A 10347-nucleotide genomic window follows, 5' to 3' on the forward strand; every position below is an offset into this window, starting at 1 on the left:
CTGCTCCTCCTCCTCCCTCTCCTCCTCCTCCTCCCCCTCCTCTCCTCTCCTCCCCCTCCTCCTCCTCCTGGTGTCCCTGAACGCATCACCGGCTCCTCTCTGTTTAACATTCTGCGCTGAGCAGCCGCAGCTTGTTGCGCATGCGCAGCCCTTTCACAGTGCATGAATACGCAGAGGAGAGGACAGGAGCGTCCTGGGACCCGGGAGGACTCGCACACTCTGGACTGGACCGACCGGACCCGGGCAGGCGGACATGGATGGACACAGCAGCGGCGGGTGCGCACGGCCGCGCGCCTCCGGGACGCACGGAGGCCAGAAGAAGGAGGAGATCCCGGAGCGAGTGACTCTGAAGAAGGAGATCGGGCTCCTCAGCGCCTGCACCATCATCATAGGTGAGGCTGAAACCCACTGGTCACTGTGGGACACTGGTTTTCCTGCAGGATCCAGCAACAAGTGTCAGAATCCAGGTCAGTCCGTGCTGGGCTGAGGGTGCGAGCAGGTCCAGGAGCTGCAGCTCAGGCAGAAGAACATTGTCTCCTGGAGCGGAACAAAGTCCTCAGATCAGCAAACAGGAGCAGGATGCAGCAGGAGGCCTGAGGGAGGAGGAGGGCTGCAGCACTCTGCTCTTATTAATATTAATATCAGCAGCATGGAGGAGCTGCTGGTTTGCTCCTCTCACTAAACCACATGAAGCTGAAGCTGCTCAGCAGGAAAGAGTTTGAGCTTCAGAGCTGAAACGAGGATTGAACTTTATCTTTATATTAATAAGTTTTAGAGCTCAAGCGACGGGTTGGGTTCTGTAGACACCTCCACAGATTCACTAACTTCTCTACAGATTCCTCACAGCACAGTTTTACATTCACACATTCACACAGTGCATCTGTGAGAACATCCAACTGTTGATCTGGGTAGAGGACCACCCGCTCTCCCCCCTGAGCCACAGCTGTGATATATAATATTACAGTGAATAAATGAGACCTTTAAGAACAGTTCCAGACATGTGAGCTGTGTTCATCTCACCAGAACGTTCAGTAAACGCTGAACAGCTCCTTCAGCTCCTTAGCTCCTTCTGCTCCTTCAGCTCCTTCAGCTCCTTCAGCTCCTTCAGCTCCTTCAGCTCCTTCAGCTCCTTCTGCTCCTTCAGCTCCTTCAGCTCCTTCTGCTCCTTCTGCTCCTTCTTGTGTCAGAAATCTCAGATGTTTCAAAAGACACCTGATGTCCCCGTCTCCAAAGAAAATCCAAATCCCGTGAGTTCGTCTGGAAACTTTCAGAAACAGGAGAAATACGTTCAGACCAAATAACTGTGATATTATATAATAATAGTTATAATAATACTCGTAGAGAACTTCACAATCCTCTGTGTCACTGTCTTTTCAATATGGCGGGTTCATATACACGCCACTGCTGATTGGACGACACGTCTGACACACCCACCGACCGCAGGAATCGAACCTCTACGCTCAGTGACACAGTTCAGAGGAAACAAGTCTCTTTTATATAAAACTGATCATTTGATCAACTCAAGTTCGTTCACATTTTTCTATGTTTATCTTTAAAGCGTGAATCTCAAGGTTTGGTCACGTGACCACAGACGAGTGTACAGGGGGCGGGTCAGAGTAACTGATGGATCTTGATGAAGAAGACGTTGGTGTCCGGAGAGCTGATCTTCATCTGAGTGTAATTTGCTGCAGATGAAATGAAAGCTGGTTGTTTCCTCTGAGCTCTGATCCGTGAACGTCTGTAACAAACGTTCGAGAGTGAAGATGAATCCAGATGTTACACAGAGAACCTTCGCCGAGAACCGAGTCCGATTCAGGAATCTGTTTCTCTGTATTTCTTTATGTGTAATGAGTGAAACGGCCTCATGATGGCGCTGGTGTGACGACAGACCTGAAAGTGTCAGTGCAGCCAATGAGCCGGCTTGTTTTTGGCAGTGGACGGATCCTGGACCTTCTGGGTTCAACCAGGTCACAAACCTCCGCTGCTGCCGGTTCCTACTGAAAACCCTCGAGAGCAGGAGGAGGAGAAACGAGAGAACGAGGAGAAACGAGGAGAAACGAGAGAACGAGGAGAAACGAGGAGAAACGAGAGAACGAGGAGAAACAAGGAGAAACGAGAGAACAGAGAGAAACGAGAGAACAGGCCGACCGCTGACAGAAGTCATGTGTCTCTGGCAGGGCCGCTGCAACAGGGTGACAACTGACGGGGACCCCGAGCTGAGAGGGGCCCCCAGAGAATTATGTTTGTCCACAGCAACAACACAATTTGTGAGAACCTCCTTAAAGGGATAGTTCACAGAAAAATGAACATTCCCTCATTATCTCCTCATTATCTCCTCAGCACTATGGTGTGTGTGTGTGGGGGGGGGGCTGTGTGTGTGTGATGGAGGTTTGCATTTAAACTAAAAGAAGCGTTTGAAGGTTGGAATGATTTCAGTTTCCTGTGTTTCTTTGGCGGATGTTCGCTCTGGTTCGATGTCGGGCCCCCCAGGTCCCTTTTGGCCCTGGGCCCCCAAAGCCCCCGAAGCCCCTTGACACGCCCCTGGTGACTGGATTAAAGTAAAACCAGTGCACGTTTTCCTCTGGACCTCCTCTTCTCTGTCACTCTGCTGGAGCAGCAGGAGCAGACGGACGTGCAGGAGGTGAGTCGGTCACTTCCCACCTCTGCAGCCTGGATAATTTATGTCTGGTTATGTAACGGCTGTCTGTGCCACTTGGCTGCCTCCTGCCGTGCTACTGGTAGCGCTGGGGTCTGAATGTGTGGCTCTGCTGGTACTCTACACTGCATACTGAGGCTCCGGGCAGGAGGGATTGTCCCGGCCTGAGTGATGGCCTCTACCTCCTTCTCTAACTCACTCTGCTGTGGAGCTCTTTGTCTTCAATGCCCTCTGTATAAACTCGGAGGGGAGCAGTCGGGATTGTGGGACTGGAGTTGCTCAAGAGTCTCACACGGGTCACTGGTGGTTTTGGGGGTGAGTCATGTTCTGGGTGACATGTGGCGTGTGAAGAGAAAGTCCCATGTGAAGAGCATGTGTGCCAGGCTCGGTTCACGTGTGTGTTCTGCTGTAAAGCTGCAGATCTTAGAATTATAATGATTCAAACATGTTCCTGGTTTTCATCCCTCAGCAGCTGCACCGAACATTCATGTGTCACAAGTCGTTTTCAGATCTGAAGGATTATAAGTCCTGAACAAGTCAATATGTGTTCTTCAATAAATGCAATATTTCAAAAGAGCTAATACAGTAAATTAACATGAATCTAATTTACTTCTTATAAACAAACCTCATTAAAAGCAGATTGAACAGTTGTGTAACTGTTGTGTAATTGTTGTGTAACTGCTGTGTAGTTGTTGTCCCGGACTTTCATCCAACACACGTGCAGGTGGAACGTTCACATGGATTTTCTGTGTCTTCTCTGCTCAGGGAACATCATCGGCTCGGGGATCTTCATCTCTCCAAAGGGCGTCCTGGAGCACTCGGGCTCGGTGGGCCTGGCGCTGGTGGTGTGGTTACTGGGAGGATGCATCGCCGCCCTGGGCTCGCTGTGCTACGCAGAACTGGGCGTCACTATCCCCAAGTCTGGAGGCGACTACTCCTACGTCACGGAGATATTCGGTGGTCTGATGGGGTGAGAAGTTGTTCTTTTTTAATCTTTCATTCATTAGCTTCATCACTGTATCCTTTCTAATGGTTGCTGGGGGGGGACTGCAGCCAATCACAGCTGGCGTTGGGCCAGAGTCGAGTACATTTACTTTACTGTACTTACACATTTTTTTTTTTGATTTTAGTAGATTTAATTTCAGGTACTTTTCACTTTTACTCCACAACACATATCAGTAAATATCTGTTGTTCCTGGCACGGCCTGATCCAGCTGAACTTCTCCATGTCCAGTAACAGAGCTGAGATCAGCCACCAGCTGCTCCTGGATTTACTGAAACGAGGCTCAGGGTTAGGAGGTTATACAGTAAATGATATACATGTATACATATATATATGCACAGAAACAGGAAACAACTTTCCTGCTCTGATGTTTTTCCAAACAGTTAAAAAAGTGAATTCAAATGACTTTGAGGTGAGAAGAAGAAGAAACAAAGATCACAAAGGGAAACTGAAAGTAATCAGCAGATATAACTGCCAACAGTAAAAGTAATATTCAAGTGTGTAAGTTTAAATGTTTGACACTGAATCAAACAACGTCCTGTTGCCTCGTCCAGGTTCCTCCTGCTGTGGAGCGCCGTCATCATCATGTACCCGACCACGCTGGCTGTCATCGCCCTCACCTTCTCCAGCTACGTCCTGCAGCCCGTCTTCCCAGACTGCGTTCCTCCGTACATGGCGACGCGGATGCTCTCGGCCACCTGTCTCCGTGAGTGACTTCTCTATAGATTCGTTCCTCAGGTTCACGTCTGTGTTCACGTCTGTGTCCTGGTGTCTGGTCAGTGGCACATGCTGAGAGTCCGTCTCAGCTTCTCCTGCAGCTGTGGCAGAGCAGGGAGCTGCAGAGGGTTTGAATCTTTCATGAACGATGACACGTTGTCTTGTGGTCGCTCTGATCCTGACTCTGCTCTGAAAGCAGGAACGTCTCCTCAGAGACATTGTCCTGTTTGAGAAGTGGTCACATGTAACGGCTGCAGGAGGAGGAGCAGGAGCAGGAGCAGGAGCAGGAGCAGGAGCAGGAGGAGGAACAGGAGCAGGAGCAGGAGCAGGAGCAGGAGCAGGAGCAGGAGCAGGACGAGAAGACGGCGCTCTGAGGAAAAGAAAAGCTGCTGATGAAGCTGTTTAAAAACCAGACACAGACAAAACTACATGGAATTTGAAAATGGATTATTCTGAAAATGATAAACTCACCAAAGGGGAAAATAACTTTCACACATAGATATATAATACAAAATAATGATAACTTTATTTATATAAAACCTTTCAAAACAAAGAGGACCATTAAAAAACAAGAAAACTAAACATCAAAGACGAGAAGCAAATTAATACAAAATCACTTGAAATCTAAAACAGCAAATCAAATTATGAAATAATAGAAAAGAAGAAAAGTGTCACATGTAATAGGAAGTTCTCCTACATGTCCCATGATGCACCACACCTGCCTCCGCTCTGAGGTCACCCCGATGACATCACTGTGACGTCACTGTGACATCAGGTGAATTTAACCACGACTGATCTCAGAGGCTGAGGAACGTTCACCATGATTTTTATAAACTGGTGGAATTCTCCTTTAACTGAGTCTGCATCAGTTTCCCTCCGTGTTGGCGAGGGGGGGGGGGTGGAGGGGGGGCGCTGGCAGCAGCCGGTTGCCATGGGAGGCAGGAATGTGGGAAAAGGGCGAGCGAGGGAGGGCACGATTGTTTCACCTCGTCCATCATTGTCACCGGCTTTGCCCCGCTCGCTCTCATGGTGGCCTCACTCTCCGGCACAAAGACCAACTGTCAGCGCCACAACACAAAACACTTCCGTTGCGAAGGCCCCCGCTTTCCAGAGGAGGCCGGGCACAGCTCACGTTTTAACATCCAGCTCTGAAAACAAGTGTGAACGATGGCGTCAGAGAAGAGGAGTCACACGTGCTTCACTCACTGACTCTGCAGAGAGGATTGGTGGTGCAGGTGCTCGGGCATCGAACAACGAGGGAGAGGGACATGTCCACAAAGACCAAAGTGACGTCAGCTCAGAAAGCCACAGGTCTCCTGCTCCTGACTCCTCCTGCTCTACAGTCTAAACATGTTTCAGACCAACATCTGAATGTTTGAGGAGCTTTCACCTCCCAGAGGAACTCACAGTGAATCCTGCTGATGCTGTGAGTTCCTCTGGGAGGTGTTCTCACACTAATGTGGTATTAACATGTAGTACTAACATGTAGTACTAACATGTAGTACTAACATGTAGTACTAACATGTGGTACTAACATGTAGTACTAACATGTTGTACTAACATGTAGTACTAACATGTAGTACTAACATGTTGTACTAACATGTAGTACTAACATGTAGTACTAACATGTAGTACTAACATGTGTTATAACATGTGTATAACATGTAGTACTAACATGTCTGATAAGTAACACTAATGTTGTACTAACATGTAGTACTAACGTATGTTATTAACATGTTGTACTACATGTGTACTAAATGTTGTATAACATGTTGATGTACTAACATGTAGTACTAACATGTAGTACTAACATGTTGTATTAACATGTTAGTACTAACATGTAGTACTAACATGATGTAGTACAACAGGCTAACATGTACACATTAATAATGTTACTAACATGTTGTACTAACATGTACTAACATGTAGTACTAACATGTCGTATTAACATGTTGTACTAACATGTTGTACTAACATGTTTTATTAACATGTTGTATTAACATGTTGTATTAACATGTTGTATTAACATGTTGTATTAACATGTGGTATTAACGTGTTATTACATGATCGGATACAGATCAGCTGACGTCCTCGGAGCCGCTGCAGTTCCCCCACACACACATTTGACTCTCGGCCTGGTTTCCCTTGTCAAAGAGATTTTTAATCCCACTGGGACGAACCTGGTTAAATTATTTCTCATAATAATAATTTAATACTTGATATTAAATGTGTGTCAGTGCTGCTGACCTGGGTGAACTGCTCCAGCGTGCGAATGGCCACCAGGATCCAGGACGTCTTCACCGTGGGGAAGCTCATGGCTCTGGGCCTCATCATTGTGGTCGGCCTGGTCCAGATCTGCAAAGGTAACTCGCAGCCGGCGGCCTCCAGCTCCACCGCTTCCTAAAGTTCAGAATACCAACATGTGATCTGTGCTCCAGGGAACTACGAGGCTCTGGCGCCTTCGGTGGCCTTTTCCATGGACCGGACGCCGACAGTCGGGCAGATCGCTCTGGCCTTCCTTCAGGCCTCCTTCGCCTTCAGCGGCTGGAACTTCCTCAACTACGTCACAGAGGAGGTGGTTGAACCCAGACGGTAAAATCTTGATGCTCCGCTGTGTTTCTCAACTGCTTCCTGGGCTCAGCCTCCATCTTGATGCTTTCCTGTTTGTGTTGAACATTTTGTCTTCAGCTGGTTCACGTTCACTTTTCTTTTGGGTGATTTACGGTGGGTTTGTGAATCATAATATCAATACAACCAACAATGCAACACAAACACTGTAGTTTAACCAAGTCTTTCTATTTTCAAACTTTATTTGGAAGAAATCTGGTGCACGATCAGACGCTCATTCTCATCTTCATCGCAGTTTCCTCTTCACTTTTCATAACCAGAAACATTTCTGAACTGGGATTGAATTTCCTGTAAAGTCTCATGTTCAGTGGAACTGGAGCGGAGCAGTTTGTCTGATCTGATTCCACAGAGCGTTCACTGATACAGAAGAAAGACCTGGCCGACGATAAGAACCTTCATCTGTTGCTGTAATTGATTCGATTCTGACTGAAAACATTCTAGCTTGACTTTCAAAACACACACAAACACACAAACACACAACACTATTCTGAGCTTGTTGTAAATATTAGGTTTTTGACATTAAATGTAAAGTTTCCCTCTTCTTCATTTCTTGTGTTTTCTCATGCATGATGATTGATTTTTTTCTCTCCGTGTCATCTGTGCATGGTGTGTGTGTGTGTGTGTGTGTGTGTGTGTGTGTGTGTGTGTGTGTGGTCCTCGGTTCAGGAATCTACCTCGTGCCATCTACATTTCCATTCCATTGGTGACCTTTGTGTACACGCTCACCAACATCGCCTACTTCTCCTCCATGTCGCCCGAGGAGCTGCTGGCGTCCAATGCCGTGGCTGTAGTGAGTAACGAGGCGGAACCACGAGTCGCTTCACGCTTCATCCTGTTTTCAAGAATCCGTTTCAATATCAAGCACCAACAAGGCCCCCTGGTGTCTGGCTGCAGTATAGCTCACTAACCCTGCCCCCTCCATGTTAGCAGACGGGACATGAACCAAACAAAAACATCTAATTAGACGTTAAATGTTTCTGTCATTTTCAGCCGTTCTTGTAATTCTCTCTGTTGTTTCACCGTTCAGACTTTCGGGGAGAAGCTTCTGGGAATGTTCTCCGTCCTCATGCCCATCTCCGTGGCCCTGTCCACCTTCGGAGGAATCAACGGTTACCTGTTCACCTCGTCCAGGTTAGCCCCGCCTCCTGCCCCGCCCCCTGCCCCGCCTCCTGCCTCGTCATGCTGTTGTTTCTGCTCCAGTGTGGCCGCTGACGGTTCGGTGGCTGTTTCTGTCCACAGGTTGTGTTTCTCCGGGGCCAGAGAGGGTCACCTGCCGAGCCTGCTGGCCATGATCCACTATAAGTACTGTACGCCCATCCCCGCTCTGCTGGTCTGCGTACGTACAGTCTCCGCCCCCTGGTCCCTGTGTCTTTATACAGTTTGTTCCTCTGTCGCCTGTTTTCTCTCTCGTCATTTCAAAACACGTGGATGAACTTTGGACGGATGTGCCTGACGTCTGTGTTGTCTGTGTTTGCAGTGCACTGCCACCATTGTTATTCTCTGCATCGGAGAAACACACAACCTCATCAACTACGTCTCCTTCATCAACTACCTGTCGTACGGCGTCACGATCGCAGGCCTGCTGTACTACCGCTGGAAGAAACCCAACCTCTACCGACCAATCAAGGTGCAGACCAACTGCGTGAGAGGTGACACGTCGTCAACTGCGCCTGGCAACCAACAAATAAATATGTGTGTGTGTGTGTGTGTGTTGTCTCCAGGTGAACCTGCTGGTTCCCGTGTGTTACCTGATATTCTGGGCGTTGCTGCTGGGATTCAGTCTTTACTCGGAGCCGGTGGTTTGTGGCGTCGGCCTCGTCATCATGCTGACCGGCGTGCCCGTCTACTTCCTGGGTGTTCACTGGAAAGAAAAACCAAAGTGTATCTACAACTTCATTGGTGAGTTTCTCAAACACTCGTTCATGTAAAGGTTTGTGAAAACCCACGAAAATTACAAAACATCTGTCTGGGGTCTGGCTGCAGTATTGGTCATTAACCCCACCTCCTCCATGTTAGCAGATGGGACATGAACCAAACAAAGAAATCAAAGAAGACCTTCAATAAATGTCTCAGTGTGGATTCTCTCAGTCTCCCTCACAGTATCTGACTTGTGACTTGTCTCTTCCTGCAGAGACGGCGACGTACGTGGGCCAGAGGTTGTGCTTCGTGGTCTTTCCTCAGATCGACCCCATCGAGAACGCCATCCCCTCAGAATGGACTGACCGCTCATCAGGCAGGAGCAGTTTGTCTTAAAACTCTTTTCTGAATATATGAAGATGTTTCCAGTCCAGACACCTGCTCCTGCTCTGGGATCTGCCGGTTTGACCTTTCACCTTCTGAGACTCTTTATTTCCTCCAGTCGAGCAGAAACTCGTAAGCTCGGGCCGCCTGCACTTTTTTATTTCTTTTCCTCTTTTTTTACTAAGTCGACAAACACAAAAATCGAATGCCGACAGAGCGACACTGTGAAAATGACTTTTATTCCCATTTTGGAAGCATTTGTTCCTTCTTGTGTAACACGACTGGACGGCGTGCGGCTACTTCCTCTGAATGTTGCTGGTGTGTTATTGTGCCTTTAGACCTTTTCACACCATGTCCACACAGATCCAGAGTCAGGAATCTGAATACAGTCAGAAAATATACGTCTGCATCAGGTCTGGTACAAAATATTCATATGTTTCTAAACACCGTGATAAGTTTGATCTACATTTTCTCTTCTGTGATTCTGACGGAGGAACTAGAGGGACATGATCTTTTTCAGGATAATGTTTCTAAACGTTTGATCATTTTATTTTCATTTATAGCTGCTTTCAAACTGACATGTTCCTGAAATGTTCAGGAGGAACAGACGTGTCTGAGTCAGTGTCTCTGGACATGTTCTGGATCTTCTCCTGCAGCCTCCTGGTAAAACATCTGTAACATGTCAGAGTGAGTCCATGTGAGGACACAGCAGGACAATGTGTGGAAGCTTCCCAGAGAGCGAGTGGACGTGTTGATGAGGTTTCTAACACGTGACGGACGTGAAACTGGAAGAACACAAACATCTCAGGATGAAGAAGAGGAGCCGTACGTAGAAGACGAAGACGTCCACTTGGAAACACGAGGAGGTTCCAGATCTTCTGGTGATGAGGGCGCCGGTGTGGATGAGCTGTAAACAACAACACTGATCTTTCCACAGCAGAGTTTATACGTCATGTCCGGCCTCCTGCTGCTCTACAGGCTCCGCCCCTGCTGCTCTACAGGCTCCGCCCCTCGCCTGGATGTTCCCACATGTTCCTGTTTGAACGAGTCGGACCCGACAACCTGCTGCTGCTGCTTCACAAACACCAACTACAGAGAAAGT

General features: G+C 47.9%; 1 protein-coding gene across 1 annotated transcript; it reads left to right on the forward strand.

The window, feature by feature from the left end:
- Positions 1 to 151: 151 nt before the first annotated feature.
- On the forward strand, positions 152 to 9901 carry slc7a10b (solute carrier family 7 member 10b). Its single transcript, XM_047339923.1, has 11 exons — positions 152 to 392; positions 3422 to 3626; positions 4214 to 4365; positions 6614 to 6739; positions 6815 to 6968; positions 7671 to 7794; positions 8032 to 8135; positions 8244 to 8340; positions 8482 to 8631; positions 8726 to 8903; positions 9136 to 9901. Exons 1-11 carry the CDS (start codon positions 254 to 256, stop codon positions 9255 to 9257), a joined length of 1551 nt encoding a protein of 516 aa, XP_047195879.1. The 5' UTR covers positions 152 to 253; the 3' UTR covers positions 9258 to 9901.
- Positions 9902 to 10347: the final 446 nt, after the last annotated feature.

This window comes from Hippoglossus stenolepis, chromosome 5, assembly GCF_022539355.2.
Source record: "Hippoglossus stenolepis isolate QCI-W04-F060 chromosome 5, HSTE1.2, whole genome shotgun sequence".
NCBI classification, from domain to species: domain Eukaryota; kingdom Metazoa; phylum Chordata; class Actinopteri; order Pleuronectiformes; family Pleuronectidae; genus Hippoglossus; species Hippoglossus stenolepis.

Bases quoted from the DNA above. Each gene is read 5' to 3' on its own strand.
- slc7a10b (XM_047339923.1), top strand. From the start codon at position 254: ATGGATGGACACAGCAGCGGCGGGTGCGCACGGCCGCGCGCCTCCGGG. The intron at 393-3,421 runs GTGAGGCTGAAA...TTCTCTGCTCAG, and splicing joins CGCCTGCACCATCATCATAG to GGAACATCATCGGCTCGGGG. The intron at 8,136-8,243 runs GTTAGCCCCGCC...TTCTGTCCACAG, and splicing joins TACCTGTTCACCTCGTCCAG to GTTGTGTTTCTCCGGGGCCA.